The sequence below is a fragment of the Quercus robur genome, chromosome 8, assembly GCF_932294415.1.
Source record: "Quercus robur chromosome 8, dhQueRobu3.1, whole genome shotgun sequence".
NCBI lineage: Eukaryota > Viridiplantae > Streptophyta > Magnoliopsida > Fagales > Fagaceae > Quercus > Quercus robur.
The window spans coordinates 58217577-58235442 of NC_065541.1; the positions used below are offsets into that span (position 1 = coordinate 58217577).

Sequence of the window (17866 nt, forward strand, 5' to 3'; positions counted from 1 at the left end):
GCACGCGCCATTAGCATCCATGTGCATCTATCAGTCTCTTTGCTTTGTGGCCACTACTAATTAATTAATTCTCTCTCTCTCTCTCCCTCTAGCTTTTATTATCTGAAAGCAAGGTAACTGTTTATTCTGCTCCTGCAGAGAAAGCAGAAAATGAATAGTTAAAGCTGAAGTCAGGGTGATGTCCTTTTTTGTTAAATTATTGGATAATTGGAAGATTGGTTTCTTGTTGGTTCATATTCATTGTATGAGTTCTTTTTCTTTCAAAAAACTAAAAAAATCATTTGGCAAGTAACTCTGTGGGCTATACGCAACAGTGAAAACCCAAAAACTTTTGGTACTAATTAATTGAAGCTTAATTGTTATTGAATGGCGTATGCAAATATTGAATAGCCATTGATTACACTGCTACCTTTTAGAAACCCCACACTGAATTAGGTTTTATGAGATGATAGGGCACACTCTAGGTCATGGTAGCTTAGCCATTTCTTAGGAGTTCGGACATTCATCAAAAAAAGAAAAAGAAAAAAAAAGAGTGAATGTATTGCAAAATTTAAATTGATAAAATTTTGCTTAAGGGATTATATCACGAGAAAATTGAGTAAGGTTAGTCACATTATCATTAATTAAAAATGAGATGTCTGTAAAATTAAATATAAAAACTTAATGTGTAACTTTGAGTTTTTAAAAGCATGAATATATAACATGTTTTAAATAAAAAATTATAATATTCAAGTTAAATAAATATTATTTAATTAATATCTAAATATAAAAAATGATCACTTAAATCTATTGCTGCCCTGTGAGGTGAGAATTGAAAATTGAGAAGTGTGAAGTGCGCCAATTATAAAAAATATGAGTATGAATGTACAGGCTGAAAATTAACGGCCCCCCTGAGCTAAGGCCCAAATTAAGTGTCAAGAGAGTCTGTCCAATTCAGCCCAAGGTGTTTCGGGTTTGCACACAACTCCAGAAAACCAAGGCCCCGAGAGCAAATAGATCCAATTACAGTTGACCCACAACGAGGCCCTAAGTCTTTACTAAACAAAACGCTGATATCTGGAATATATCTAACACCGGTGAAAAACAACCCAACAAAACTAATGAGCCCATGGGCTTCTCCTGGGTACAAATTAATGAAGCATCTATGATCTATCTATGATCTGTTCTGTCCCCCTCATACTAGTATTGAAATGGAAAATTATCTATTTAAGAAATTTAATTTAAAAATTAAAATTATAAAAAAAATTCATAAATTGGACTCAATTCATTTTTTTGATGTTATTAACAGAAAGTATGAAACAATACCAATTTTTTAATTAAAGAAACAATGTCATGTTTAAGTAATGCTAAGAACACAATATTTCTCATAATTGTTGATATGATTTGATTAAAATAAAATCACTTTTACTTAAATCTATCACAATTATTCATTATACACTAACTAGTATGTAATCCGTGCTACCGCACAGAAATGGATATATTATTAATCATGAGTTTATTCATGTTTAAAAGGCTCAGTTAAGTCTAAATTCATATTATTAATCAGAAAATTTCATTAACAAAACTTAGCAGTATATATATATTATTTGTTCCATTTTTGTGGTTTGAAAACGATATTTATGCGCAAATGGAAGTTGTTGATGAGAATGAGTGGTGGGGTAAGACAGAGCAGATGAAAGGAGGAGGGGAAGAGGAGATGATAATTAAGCATAATTTCAGTTGAGCAGGCAAGCAAACCTTATATGATATGGCTTGTACCTTAATTCAGTTTTCACATCACGTATGTACTTCCATTCTCCAATAGACCATTTGGAGGAACATATGAAATGAGCAACCACCACTTTTATTACTTCCATTGCATTCAAATGAGTTTGAATGAAGGAAATTCTCTAGAATGCTTCTCTATTTGCATGCAAAAATGCAATATCTTCAAAGCAATTAAAACTTGGCTTACTTTGATATCCTAACTTACTTAGAAATAAGGGGAAACAAATAATAACAATTTATTACAATGGAAATCATTTAGAAAATAGTGCAAATATATCCAAATGAGTTGGTATAACATCATTGTCTAAACATTTGGGACTAATCTTCAAAGTCGAGTCAATACATTGAGGAGGATATTCATCAAGGGTTTGTTGTAAATAATATTATGATCGGACATTTGTTCTTAATCTTTGAGAGCCTATTTCTAATAAGCCACCTGAAAATTAAGCAAATCCAAAATATCACCGTAAAAAATAGTTATAGCACCGAATTTGTCAGGAGTTTGATGAAACCTAACACAAAAAATGAACACAATGATTACATAATGGCAAGATAATAGGTCTGTAATTTAGATAATATATAAACCATCAAGAAAATATATTAAAAGGCAACCTTTATAAATAACAGTCCCTTTCGACTCATCTCTATTCAGTATTAATAGTATTACTACAAACTCATATAATGTATCCTCTCCTGTAATTCCAATTCACATGAAAATTGCTCTAGGTATTATAAGTTCTATTGCAATTTTGTTACAAACCAATTTGGAAGCTGAATTATGATGCCATGCATAACTGGTCAGCAAGTCTACATCAATTCACAACAGAAATGTACTTAATGTCTAGTAGTATAGATTGTTGTGAATTAAGTTCAATGCATAATTAACCATTATTCTTCACTAAAACAACCACAATAAACAGGACCCAAAAAGATCTAACCTTGGCAATTGAATCCAATACAATTTACACAAAAAAGTGTAGATAACATTAGATATCCATGCCCATCATTGTAAATTTAGTTCAATATATAATTAATCAAACACCCATTAACCATTATTCCTCACATAAAGAAACCCAATAAAATTAATAAAAAAAAAAAAAACCACATTTATAAAATTTATACCTAGACTATGGCTTGCATAGTACACTCTGCAATGGAGTGCTTTACGGTTTTGGCTTTCAATAGTCTGCCCTTTACTAATCTCACTAACAATTTGCTAAGGTCATTTTATTTTTAAAGCATTTACTAATTTGTTCCAAGCAAGAACCTACAAAAAATGATACACAGAAACAAACCTAAGTAAAAAAAAAAATTACAAACCACATAAAAGCTTAAAACACACAAATCTAAAACTTACATGACAATTTCAAACACCATATCTGCTATTCTAAGGAACCACAATGAATCACACCAAACTAAAACTTATATGACAATATTAGTTAGAGCCGCTTTGAGGTATGTATCATAATTTGTGTGAGGGTATGAAGAAGCATATAAAAAGTTAAAATAAAAGAAATATCTCTTATTGTTTCTGTAGATTAAACCCAAATTATCACTACTTTTTAACCCCATTCCTTCCCTTTTCTCTTTTGGGTATTACAAAAAGTATTGGAAAATTTTAGCCCACAACATTCTCATAAACTAAACATAATTTCATAAATGATGATTTAAAAAATGGAATATTATACAGGAACTCCTTATTTTGCCTAATTGTGCTAAGTGCTAACATATCCTAGATTGTACGATAACTTAACACAATATATTAAAGCAATCAAAATATAATGCACACACAATGAACATGATAAATCAACTCTAACATTTGTGAAATCACCCAACAGGAAAATCTCACAGATTTGTGTAAAATCAAGTCTTGATAGTCACAAATTTACAATCAATATTGTGGTATCCAAAACCATTGTCACTGTCCCATATGCTAACACATACAAAACAGTAAGAGCTTCTGTGTCCACATGGTCTTTTCTGCATTAAGTAACATGGTCTTTCATTTTTCATCCTCTCATAACTAACACAATATAAAATAATGAAAATCTTCTTCAATTTTCATCCAATTATGACTACTAAGCCTTAATAAATGAGTTTGTAAATTATTCAAAGGATTAATTAACACGCAAATATTTTCTACATTAGATACTGTAAGGACTCAATTTGTAACGATCCCAAACTGGTGTTGGGTTCGTACGTTAAAGGTCCAAACAATAAAATTTGTAGAGCGTGGGTGTTCAAGAACTAGGTTAACTCTAAAAGAAAAAACGATTAAACCACACGCTTATAGATGGGTTAACAAAGTTATAACGATTAATCTTTTCTTTCGAAACAAGTTCAGTTCTTTTGCTCTTAAGGCTTTCTTCTTAGTACTCTTTGTTTTCTGATGTTCCGATCCCTTTTCTCAATGCTTTCTTTCATGTTATATACTGTCTTCTTCATATCATCTTCACCACACACGTGTAAGTTGGGTTCAGGGGATCTCTTTCTGTCCCATCTAACACCTTCTGGAACCTCATACTAGCAGCTGTAAGACTACTTCATCACTGTTCAGGCATCACCTCCACATTAATGCAGCCAGAGAGTTGGTTGGGAGGCAATTAATGCGGAGGCAGCTGTTGTTATAGATATTTGTTCGCCTTCTCTTTCTTACCCTTGGTCCCTTATCCCACTTTTAGTGGTGACGTAGCTCCGAAATACGTTTGTAACAAGGTGGCGTCCTGGTCATCCTCGGACTCATATTGCCGAGAAGAATTTTGTTCTCGGACGAATACTGAACTCACCTTGCGTGACATCTACTCTTCCTTTTGTTCGGTTACCCCTACGACCTGATATGGGCCTCCTCGGACAATTTTACGTCCTCGGATGGACTGCAGGCCCAATTAACTTGACTTTAATAATTTTAGTGACTAACCGGCCCCCACAGAAACCATATCCATATGCTTAACTTAAATTTAGAAATACCCTTTCCTTGAATAGATCTTATTTATACAATTAAAGTATAATTACTTTAAATTTGTTAAACTACAAAGTACAAAGAGGCCAAACACAAATATGAATAAGGATTTCCTAAACTCTACACCACAAAACGCAATACAACTTCCAAAATGACAATAAAATGTGACACGTAGGTTAGGAATTAAAAAAAAAAAAAATTATAAAAAAAAAAAACTGACTTTTCTCTTTTAATATGTATATGTGCTAGAATTTTAAGCGTGATTTTCTCCTAACTTGGCAGCACCTCCTCCTATTACCTGCGCTATGCATGGGGTACCCTTCTATTCAAAGAAATCATCTCTAGATAGATACTAAGATTTGAAAATATTTGACCCAATACATACATATTCCATAAAGTTTCAATTCCCATGAAAATCAAATGCCTTTATCTAAAATTTGAAATTCCCCAGAAAAGAGAGAGAGAGAGGATAGATGCAGCCAGTTTATGGTATATTAATAAATGTCCAATCCCATGCAAACCAAGAAAAGAAGACAAACTGGACTTCAACCAAAAGATTCTCTCCATTACACTAAGCAGGAAAAGAAATGATAAAAAACAGGTATTCACATGTATTTAATCATGACATATTTAGTAATCATGTGCCTTGTGTAGATGATTTACCGAATAGTACTATTTAATAGATGTAGGTGGTCATCTAAATCGCTATGTAATGTAATTGATTGGCAGAGATTCCTTCAAACAAATTTGGCAGAAAAGTTGTCCAAGAAATAAGGCAGCATATTCTAGCAAATACAATTGCAAAAAGAGCACCAGAACAAATGAAAAGCTTTGCAGTTCTCCACTGTTGAGAAACTGAAGCAACACTTCAAAAACCAACAAAAGCTTTTTAATTTCTCAAAGCTTTTCTAATCAATCTAATGAATCACAAAGTCAAGCAAAAATCAAAAGTTAGCATCTTGTTATATTTTAATAATTTTCCTCACACTTTTAATAGCAATTAAGAGACTACAAATGCCTACTTTTGGATCAGCACAGCAACAATGTAAGAAAAGGGAAAATGGAAAGTTTGAAGGGAGGATTTTCAGGCTTGTCATGATTCTTCTCATAGCAATTAGTTTTTAAAGGATCAAATGTGTTACTCCAACTCAAAGACAGCATAACTTCAAGTTCAATAATATGATGGTCATTTTATTACCAATAAGAACTGCCTTAAACATTAAGAACTTCCAAACAAACTCAATGGTATTGGACATCCTTCAAAATGAACCGTATTTATTATTTAAGAAAACTTGCTAATAAAGTTATTATGATTTATGAAACCACTTGCAATTATGATAGCATCACACAATAAATTTTAAAATTTCAATCATAATTGATAGAAAAGATCACCCAAAAAAAAAAAAAAAAAAAAAGCCTACTCAGACAAATTCCAGCAAGGAAATTCCACAGTTGGCTGGAGTTTTGATCGTCCATCTAAAACATACATCGGAAGAAAAATACAATTTTTCTCCCATTTCCATTGAAAAATATATACATAAAAACTAAAAAAAGAGGGTTAAAAAATTGAACGAATCTCACCTAGATTCTTCAGTTGGGATATGATTCCAATATCTTCAATCACCTATCCCGGTGATTGCTAACCCTTTTGAAGCAATGGACAAACAAACACCACCCGTTTTTTTATGCAGCCAAACTCTCTGCATAAAGCCAATTTTTCAACAAATCCATCAGAAACATATCCATATCAAGAAAATCATATAATATGAATAATCCAAACAGGAAATAAGCCAGAGAGCCATATCAGGGAGGTACCAAAACTTTATCACAACAAAACCAAATAATTTTATTCCCCTCTCAATTAATTAAAATAAAGTCTAAGATTCCTAAATTAAAATTTATTTTCTACCCCTCATTTTCTCAAAACCTAATAAACTAAAACCCCATCATAGGGTCGTATTTATTTCCTAATAAACGAAAACCCCATCACAACCAATCAAAAACCATATCTAAAAACTCGAAACTTTTAATTTTCACACACTTTCTCAGCACCCAAACAGAAGACAAACACACACACAGAGATAGAGAGAGCAATACCTTAGTACAATCATCAAATACTTTCCGAAGAAGAACTTCATAATTCGAGGGCAACTTCAATTCCTAGAATCAGAGACCCCAGAAAGGGAAAAAAAAAAAAAACTATGAACGTAGATATTAGAAAACAGGGAAAGGCTTAGTGATTTCTGTAATCGAAAATAGGAAAAAAAATATCGAAAAATTGAGAAACCAAACATTTTCATTTTTTTAAAAAATATCAAATTTCATACCTAAATGTTATAAAAAAAAAAAAAAAAAATTTCATAACTAAATCTAAAAAGGGGGAAAGAATGTACCGGCGCCAGTTCTGATAATATGATGGTGGCAGCGACATTCACGAACACTATCTCTTTAACCTGCTCTAATCTCAATCATTTTGTGTTTTAAAACCTAAAACAAAAACAAATCAAACCTAAACCTATCCAATAGGAAAACTCAAATAAAAGTAACCATTGATACCGAGAGATTCTTTTGAAATTCCATAGCATTCATTGAAGAAGAGGGGAGCTGTATATTGAAGGAGAGAAATGATTTTGGGTTTTGATTATTGTAGAAGGGGAGGTGAACCTAAAAATATGCGGGTGTGATTATTGTGGAAGAGTAGAATGTTTTATTCAGCCAAAAAAAAAAAAAAAGGAGCACAACGTTTTTTTAAATGAAAGTGAGCGTAATTACAACTGATCCCACTTAAATTTAGACAGATGGAGGAAAATTAGACTCGAAAGTCAGTTTGTTGGTGGTGCTAGCCTGAGATGTCTTTCTATCTTCCCTAACATGAGATGTTTTTGTTTTTCATTCCTCTCCAAATGGTAGAAAAAAATGGCAGAATGACTGGTTTTTTTTTTTTTTTTCTTTGGGTATGAAAGAAGGGAAGGGGAAAAAAACCTTGAGTTCATCAGGTGAATAATCATTCTAGCATGAAAACATATCATGTCTTGAATCTCCGCATTTTAAACAAATTTTCAAACTTAAAGAGCCACCCTTGTACTTTTCAAGACAGTTTGCAGATAAAGCAATCTTGTCCCTGAAAAAGAACTAAGCAGTAAATCAAACACCCAGATATGGATGATGATCAGAATCAAAGGCCCATCATAAATAGATAAATGCACAGATGCACATGAGCACCCACAAACACATATGCATGAGCTAGTGTGCACATTACATGTATGTATGTATGTGCAAAACATATATACAACTTAGGGTAAATATAACAACAATTAGTTGCGCAAGAAATAAGTCCTACAATAAATAATAATAAAAATCCAATATTCATTCAACGAACCTTTGAGCATTGCTTTGCATTGTGCTCCAAACTCCCACAAACAAAGCAAGGTTTCTTCCGCTTAGCTGCTGTACAGTTTGCCACTGTATGACCTTCTTCACCACAATTAAAGCATGCTCCCCAACCGCTATCTGGGGGATCAAAATACCTTGGCCCCCGCTGAGAGAATGGAAATCATAGAGATACCAAACTAAGCCTTTCAATAGGAATTGTATTTTCAAAATTGGCATTTGAGAGCAAATATTTGAACTCACAAGAAGCTTCCGAAACACAATGTTGTCGGTTATTTCAACAGAATTTAGATCAATAGGCTCAACCATATTTGAGGCTTCCACTGTCTCCTCCTCCTCTTTATCGTTCACAACAACAACCTAAGGCAATATTAGTTTCCAAAACAGTCATATACAAAAATTCTCATGACCCACCAAGTAAGCCAAAAGTCCATTTTTACTCAATTGTCAAAATGGGGAAACTTATATCCGCATATCCAATATAGAAATATCAAAATTAAAAAAAAAAAAAAATATATATATATATATATATATATACACAAATAAAAAAGACAAAACTTGGGTACAATTCCTTAAATGCTATACATTAAGTTCTTGATTATATTCAAATCTAATGAAGTACAAATATTGCTGTATTTTCCAAAGACAATTAAATTCAAGAGTAATGCTACAGTCACAAACTATTTTACTATATTTTTACAAACTATGGATGTGGCAAATTCTTACTGGTTCACATCTGCCCACCATTATCATCACTTTTTTGCTTACCAATAATCACCATTCACCGCATCAGCAGTGTGTAAAAAAAATTGTAAAATAGTCCATGGTTTTAGCATTTTTCTAAATTCAATACAGCTATGTGTTTGAATTTAATTGGGAACATAATGTTGTGAACCTATAAACAGAGAAAGAAACAACTAAACTACTGTGTAAATCTAGAATCTAAAACAAAATGGAAGAGCATGCAAGTCTTACTAAAGTTATTAGCTACACAATTGTATTCAAATGTAATTCAGTTACAAATTATAGCTGAAGGCAATCAACTAACTAATGTAGAGTGCTGGTCAATAAGTTATAATTCTGTTTGTGATAAACTTCAGTCATTTTATTCTATATTTTTTTCCTTCTTCTCGACACATTGCAAAAAAGAATTTTGATAAAATAGTATTGGACCAAATAAATCTAGCGATTTTCCTTTTTCTGCTAAACAAATAAATTGTGAAAGTTCACAACTTTTTCACCATGGCTCATCTGGTTGTCAAGGAAATTCAAACCTTAGAAGCAATATTGACTATATCCATTAGCATTATAGCTGTAGCACAGAAACAAAGGTACCTTATTGTCAATCATGTTGCACTTCTTTAAAATGAGGAAAATGACTTACATTTTTATCTACGTGATGCAAATTTCCAAAATTAGGCTAACTGCCTCATTAAGGAATCACCTTCATGACATGGAAATGCTACAATCTAATGAATGCTGCCTCAAATGACTATAATGCCTAAGTTCACATTAAACTCAACTCAATCAGGCCTAAGTGTTTGGTTCTCTATTCTCATACATTGATCATGTAAGTTCCCACCAATTGTATATCATTCAAAAAATGGTGACATATGCTACTTTCATCATGGATTCATGGAACAAATTGGTTTTGTTTAGTAAATTATTTGCTTCATGTGTCATATTGGTTTTGTGACCATTAAATCGCATATTCATCTTCCCATTAATTCCTGAAGTCATAAGTCATTGACCCAAATCAAATTCCAGACTCCCTACCACCACAGGTTAGCCACCAAAAAGTGAGACAATTTGTGACAATTCCATAATCGTCAATTGAACAAAGTTCAAGTATTTAATACAGCGCATCTAAACAAATGGGCATAATGTTCCAAAACAGCTTCCCCATCTTACGTATACAGTGTGATTTGTTATACTATACAATCTATATAATGACAAGCCATAATAATAGATAAGCTCTATATAGAGATGATCACACAACCAGATTACTAACCTCTTTGCAGTGAGCAACTGTGGTGCATAATGGCTTCTCCACCAATACCTGATGGGGTTTCGGGTGGTTGATGATATCCATAAGAATCTCATAATGGGTCATGTTTGGTGTTGACACAACCAGTACATCACAGAGACCACTGTCCAATAGCTCCCGGTGCCCCGAAAAAACCTTCATAACTTTTAAAGGTCATTAAAACCTCTATTAAGGCGTTAATTCTTAAATTAGTGTGCAAGATAAGACCCCTAAAGAATAAAATATACTCATTAGGACTTGAATGTTTTGTAATTATATGAGTAGAACTACCACATTTAAAATCCCAAAGTTCATATGCCCATCATTGATCCAATTAATTTTTTTTTTGAGAAAGCATTGATCCAATTAATTAAACAACAATACTGTGAATAAAAATTCAAAATTGAATATACCCAAAAAAAAAAAAATTCCCATCTAATTTTATATGAAATCGAATGCAATGCAACAGTACCTTCAGTGGCCAATTAAAGGATTGAGCTAATTGCAGGGCAAGGTCTTGGGAAGGGACATGGGGGTCAGCTATAGCAAAAACAGCTACGCCTTCGGTGCGAAGATGATGGAGATTGATGAGGTGTTCTCTGCCCATCATTCCCACACCTATGATCCCGTACTTCACTGTGCTGCTTATAGCTACAGCTGCAGCCATGGTTGATAGTTGACTTGAGATTCTCACACACTCTTACACTTAATGTATGCGTTAGTTTTGCCTCAGATATAAAGTTAGGTGATTGTTGCATTCTATTTTCTAGTGGCTGGTTTGGCCGTTATTTAACAATGGAGTCTCTTCCTTTTTTTCACGAGTAAAAAGAACCAATGGACGACGGCGTCGGGAACCAACTTGGCTGCGCGCATCAACAGCGCCTTCTCGACGATCTTTAGGCTCAAATCTTCGTTCGCCGCTTTGTCATCGTCGCCGTCGCTGCTCAGTACCAAGAAGGAATTCGACGGCTTGGCAGAGCCGCTGGGTTCTGCTTCGTCTAACATGTTGGCAAGAGGCTGGGTTGAAGGTGGGAGATGGTCTAGCATGGTGGTGGTCCTTAATCTCTCCTTTCATAGTGCCTTATGACTCTTGTGAAATCAGCGAATTCATTGGCTATAAAAATAGCTTCTTTGATTTTCACATATGGCTGCAAAATCAAGAAAAAACTTAATTAACAAAGTAATTCACTTGATCTTATAAATAAAAGTGGTTTTAATGAATAATGGGAATGGGTCTACGTACATTTAGTTGCATAGAGCAAAATTTAACTTCAATTACAGATTTTAATTGAATAATTGGAAGGATAATTATGAACTGGTTGCCACATAGATGTAGACATATGACATAAAATTAGGGTTTTAATTTGGAATTGCAATTTGAGTTTCTCTTTGTTTCACCTATTATTATATATATAGATATAGATTAAATACTGTATAACATGGTCAATTATTGTAAAAAAGAAGAAGCTGTGTCTCTGTATTGATTTCAAGAGTCGATACAACATCATGATGATGCTCTAAAGGTTTGCCAATTTATGGATGCTAATAGGCAATGTAATTTCTTACTCTTTCATTTGTCCTTTCTGGCTGGCTCACACAGATTATTAAAGTCATTCTCATACCAATCTTTTTTTTTTTTATAAGGAGGATTCTATTGCAAGGTCATTTTCTAAAAATGGTTACTTTTCTTTGAAATGAGCCTATCTTGTTTCTAAGGGATTAAATCCATTCAATCTAGATCCTTGGCATCATTCTTGGATATGGAAAGCTCCAATGATGCCAAATGTTCAACTATTTTCCTGAGCTATGTAATCATAGAAGTTTTAGGTTTTAGAGGAACTAATCTTTCTACTACTTGCTTAGGGAAATTAGGGACTAGGAACCTTATTATGGAAATGGATGTCCAAGGGGCTTGTTCTAATCCTCAATAATGAACATATTTCTTATTCATTGATCCAAAACATTAAACTTGGTTGTAAGAGTTCCTCAATAATGAACATATTTCTTATTCATGGATCCAAAACATTAAACTTGGCTGTAAGAGTTCCATCTAAACTTTTCAAAGCTGTGAAGTTAAGCTCAATTTATTGTTGAGAAACCAACAAGTGCGCTGATACTTTAGCTAAAAAAGGTTGTTCTCAAAGTCTAGACACCTCCTAATGTATTAATTTTACTAGAATTTGATAAATTTTGAGTATTTCTCTAGAGTTGATTGTAAAAACTTCAATTTTTTATATTTATATACCCATCCACAGGGCTAGCCCAAGGCCTAGGCCTAAGGCCCCTGCTACAAAAAATATTTACCTTTTACAAAAAGGCCTCCATTCCATTGTAAAAGGCTTAAAATTTTATAAAAGATATGAATTTTTTCAAAAGGTTGTGCACTTTTAATTATTAGTGATGTTATGGATATCATAAATTTTACTATAGATTTATAAATTGACATGTTACCAATTACAAAAAAGTATTTTAAATATTCATCAATTACATTATTGAAGCTCATCAACCACTGTTATTGTTATATTATATTGTGAACATTTTATAGTACCTTTAGTATTTTCCTTTTTTATTTCTAACAAGGCTTTAAAAAGAAATTTACAAATGTGTTAGATCATCAATAATGATTAATCTCCCTTAATAGTTTGAAACTTTTATATTTGTAAACTAATCTACTACAAAGCCACACATCAATTAATATCATAGATTATACATTAGGTTATAAATGTAATTAATTATGTATCGTCATATATCTAAGATAAATTAATTTTCTTTTTAAAATTTTATTTTTCTTTTGTTAAATTTTTTCAACTATGATATTCAATTAGTGGATTCCAGTTAGCTCAACTGGTAAAATCTCTGATGATTGTATAATAGATCTAGAGTTCAATCCCTGCCTACACTAAAAATTGATTGGTGTTTTGGTTCGATGATAAAAGGGCTATCATCAGGAACGAACGCCATAAGTTGAAACTCTCTCTAAAAAAAACTATAATATTCAATTTTTTATATAAAATTAACATTAGTTTTAATTAGTACTATTCATTAAATTAAGTATTTAATACATCAAACTAACCTTAATTTAATTAACACTAAATAATTTATTTAATTAATATATACATATAAAAAGCCCAACATAAACCTCTCACCTCAGTCCCAAATTAAGTTGGGCAGGCCCTCCATCCAAAAAAGAAAAGTGGATGACCTGCAAAACTTCATAGAAAGTTGAAGTAGTGTGTTGTGCGCGTGTTAAGTGGAAGCAGTGGTAGCCTTTTTTTCCTTTTTGGGAGAATCGAAAGTAGTGGAAGCTAGTTAAAGGAGAGACCGTTTGATATTGATAGTAGATGATATTTTGGGAATGAGTTCAGATCCAGACAACCTAAGAGTCAATCCCAACGAATGTTTATGGCAAGATTACTGCAACGGGTCATATTAACGGAATTATCAATAAGGTTCGATTAATGTGTATGTTTAAGATGTACATTAAGTTTTTTTATGAAAAATTAAAAAGTTGTAAAAAAATCAACTATTTTTTCATTTTTTCATATAAAATTTTCTAAAATGACTTATTAATATATGCCTTAGTAAAAACCCTTGTTATTCAGTCCAAAAAAAAAAAAAAAAAACCTTGTTATTAAACTATGTTGGAAAAGATTCGATACTACTTTTATGAAAAAAAATAAAAAATTGCCTATAATATTAGTTAAATTATAATTTTTCATAAAATATTATTAAAAATAATTCCTAATCTTATCAATAAGGTTTGATTAATGTGTATGTTTAAGATATACATTAAGTTTTTTAAAGAAAAATTAAAAAGTTGTAAAAAAATCAACTATTTTTTCATATAAAATTTTCTAAAATAACTTATTAATATATGCCTTAGTAAAAACCCTTGTTATTCAGTCCAAAAAAAAAAAAAAAAAAAACCTTGTTATTAAACTATGTTGGAAAAGATTCGATACTACTTTTATGAAAAAAATAAAAAATTGTCTATAATATTAGTTAAATTATAATTTTTCATAAAATATTATTAAAAATAATCCCTAATCTAATACTTTTACGACGTCAGTTATCATTTTCCTTTCAAAAAGTCTATGGAAACTAGGGAAATACCTGTTCTATTCTTTGAACGTGGCCTATTAATTCTCTTTCTCAAAAAGAAAAAAAAAAGGTTTTGGGAAAGTGGGAAAGACTTCTCTTCTACAATTTCATTATTGAAAGGGTTAAGTGATTGGGACTTTGAGATCATCAAATGGGAAGTTGCTAACTTGGATGGGAATCTTTGATGTCTAGGTTTTTTTTTTTTTTTTTTTTTGCTGAATATGATGTCTAGGTTCTTAAACTGGCTTTAATGACTCATCTACATCAAATGTATATAAAGAAAAGAAATGAAGAAGAAGCTATTTTCGAGATTATTTTATGTGGCTGGTCTTAGGTTTCGAGTTGCCTCTTGTATAAAGCTGATATGTTTTGAGCGTAACAAAAGGCCTAGTAATAAATGAGGTGTTACTTTAGCAAAAGGCCTACAAATTGGTTTGTTATTTATTTATTTTTTTTGAGAAAAAGTTGGTTATTTATTTTTAATTAGATGTACCATGTTATTTTCTTTTTTGGTAAGTATGTACTACGTTATTCTTGATCCTTGAATAATATAGTCTCTTCATTATTAAAAAAAAAAAAAGGAGAGGGGATTTGGTGGTTTTAGTTAGGATAAAATTAAGAGTCCCAATTCGTGTTTGCGTGTCTAATTTGTGTTGTGTTAACCCATGAGTATTTGATTATATAGATCAATACTAATCCCACATGTTTATTAAACAGTCCAAGATTTCTTAACTCTAACACAACTTGTTTATTAAACAGGTCAGTTGTATCGATCTGTTTATTAACTTTTATCAAAGTGAAAAGCAAAAACAAATTTTAATATTAACCCAATTGATCTAAAACAAATAAATTTTTTTTAATATAAAATTCAAAACTAACAAGTAATTGCATCACAAATAATCATTCAAAATTAAAATATATCTTAATATCACAAATAACCAATCACAATATGTCAAACAAAATAAATCACAACAACAAATAAGTTTATATATTTAGGGTTTTTTAGAATTTTGACTGTTATATTAGTAAAATGATATTTAATTAAACGGGTGTTGATGCCCATTTTTTGCAAATCCATATCCAAAAGCCCATGAAGAATAAAGCCCAATGAAAAAGCAAGGCCCAAAGGCCCACCAAGAAGATCAAAGAGCAAGAGAGGTCCAAAGAAAGAAATGCAAGGGAAAGCAATCTATAGCAAAACGCAAATTTGCCGTAGAATACAGATCTGCCGCATAATACAGTTTCCTGGCAGAATGGCTTCGGCAGACAAAGACAAATTGGGCCCAAGACTCTTTTGATCTAGTCAACATTATCTGGCCCACAAAGGCCTAAATTCTTTTGTGTAAAAGGATAGGCGTGGGAACTGATATGAAGAAGCACGTTGAAAAGAAACAAGGAATGGCAGGAAGTGTCAGCAGCAGGAATCACGTGAAGGAAAGAAAAACCAAACTAAAGGAAAATGACAAATGTAGCAGGAAACGCGTAAAGAAATAATACAGCCACGCAGCAGAACAAAACAAAGCTAATCTGCTACGGCAGAAACGGCGTGGGAGACAAACACAGAAGGGCCACGGTACTACTAACCTGTACCCAGCCAATACAAAGGAGGTGGGCCCACGGTCAAGGGGATTCAGAGGGTTTGGTTTGGTTTGGTGGTGGGGGGAAAATGGGGTCTATATTTGGTTTCCTGCCGTGACTTCTTTTGGGAATATATCTTACTGGGATGGTATCTTACTCAAAAGAAGTAATAAATGGTTGAGACCATCTGATGCATGCCATAAAGCTAGGTAGTGAGGTAGAGGTATACAGCAGGAACAAACAAAAGGGAATTTTGTCGTGAAATGAGTAGTGGTGTAGCAGACATGAACTGAACAATGACAGTGGTCTAGGCAACCAATGGGCGAGTGGGTAATCTTGAAAGGATACCCACAACAAACTAAAAAACAGTTGGTGAAGCCCTAGGGGTAAAAGGGAGAAATCCCATTGAATCAGTTTGCTATAAAAGGAAGGTAACCATGGCAGAAAAGGGGGACTGGGAGGAGGAGGAAAAAACAGGGGAAGAGAGAAAAACACTAAAAGAGGGAGACCCAATGGAGGGAAGCACTTAAGAAGGAAAACCCATGGTAAGAGAGTAGTAAGCACCCAGAGAGAGGTACCCAAGAAAAGGAAAGATTAAAAAAGGGGAACAACCCACGGTAGGAGAGTAATAAGAAACTAAGAGTAAAGAAAGAACGGAGAGAAAGAAAGAAAGTGGTAAAACAAAGAGAGAAAATACGGCAGGAATAAGGGCATGTATCAATAGACCATCTTTTCCCTCCCTCTTAGCAAACCCACTCTTTGATGTCCCCAAAAGTAATAGCTAGTAGCCATTTAGGCCTATTCTCCAAAATGCACAACTTTGATGGCAAAGCCTATGACAAGTTTGTTCAAATTGGGGTTTGGATTCTTTCTTTGTTTACTTATCCTATGGGAAGATTCAATACTTGATTTTGATTGCAAATATATTTGATTTCTCTCGTTATAAATTATATCTGCTGTATTTAGTTATTCTGCTGTAGCGCGTTTATTATCACGTATGCTGCATCAGTTATCCTGCTGTGGTATCTTTACTTTTTGTACTAGTTATTCTGCTGTAGCACCTTTTCATTATATGTACCGTGTTAGCTATTATACTAGTTAAACCTTTTCTGCGGAAGCTTTCTTCTTTATTTGTTATTACGTGTTTTACTTTTGACACAAACTAATCATTATCCTGCCATAAGTATATATATATATATACATATATTATTTCTCATGTTCTGCAAAATATATTTTATATATGTACATGTGAATACGTATAAGTATATATACTCATATATGTATGTATATATTTGAGAATATGCTAACCCATTTAAACTAACATTTGTTTAATGGGTATTTTCTTTGGGCTTTAGATTTGTTTATGTGCAAGATGTAGAAAAGTATTTCTGCAGTAAAAATGAAGAGTAGTCATTCACATTGCAAAAGGTTTTGTTGCATGGAAAAAGGCTTTAAAGCACAACAGACAGCTTTAAAACATAGCAGACAACTTTAATGCACAACAGGAAGCTTTATTGCACAGCAGAAAGTTTTGCTACATAGCAAAAAAGTCAGTCCTGCGGCAGAAACTGGAGAAAAGTTCCTTTTGCGGCAGAAATTGGAGAAAAGTTACTTTTGTGGTAGAAATAAAGGATAAGCACCACGTTCTACCCGCCGTAAGCGTGCTCCTGACAGACGAGACATAGTTTGCGCACAAGTCGGACCAAATTGAGTTGCAGTTGAACCGGTCTCAACTCCCTTACTCAGAATACTCGGGTCCAATACTGCAGGAGGCAGCCTAGCCCACTTTAACCACAAAAAGGCCCTCTACAACGGGTTAAACAAGTTTTATGGGTTGGACACGAACACGACACGTTTATTAAATGAGTTAAGAGTATTAACTCGAATATGACACGAATCCGTTAAGTCTCAATCTATAATCTATTAATTTCGTGTTATGTCGTGTTCTATTTGCGAGTTGTGTCAAATTTTCCACTCCATGATAAAATGCACTAAAGCCTCATAAACTTTTTTTTTTTTTTTTGGTTGCATTAAGATCATCTTAA

The 17866-nt window shown here is 32.7% G+C and overlaps 1 protein-coding gene across 5 annotated transcripts; it reads right to left on the reverse strand.

Annotated features, from left to right (window-relative positions):
• Nucleotides 1–1979: 1979 nt before the first annotated feature.
• LOC126697265 (uncharacterized) lies at nucleotides 1980–11227 on the reverse strand. 5 transcript variants are annotated; one of them, XM_050394177.1, is made up of 8 exons: nucleotides 10615–11227; nucleotides 10128–10298; nucleotides 8360–8476; nucleotides 8106–8264; nucleotides 7120–7179; nucleotides 6824–6886; nucleotides 6308–6426; nucleotides 1980–2203 (listed from the first exon to the last, which is right to left on the reverse strand). In XM_050394177.1, the coding sequence occupies exons 1-7, from the start codon at nucleotides 10807–10809 to the stop codon at nucleotides 6343–6345; spliced, it is 849 nt and encodes a 282-aa protein (XP_050250134.1). In that variant the 5' UTR covers nucleotides 10810–11227; the 3' UTR covers nucleotides 1980–2203; nucleotides 6308–6342. The 5 variants fall into 5 exon arrangements, with proteins under 5 accessions (XP_050250134.1, XP_050250133.1, XP_050250136.1 ...); XM_050394176.1 differs by having other exon boundaries at nucleotides 1980–2279; XM_050394178.1 differs by lacking the exon at nucleotides 1980–2203 and adding an exon at nucleotides 2749–3034.
• Nucleotides 11228–17866: the final 6639 nt, after the last annotated feature.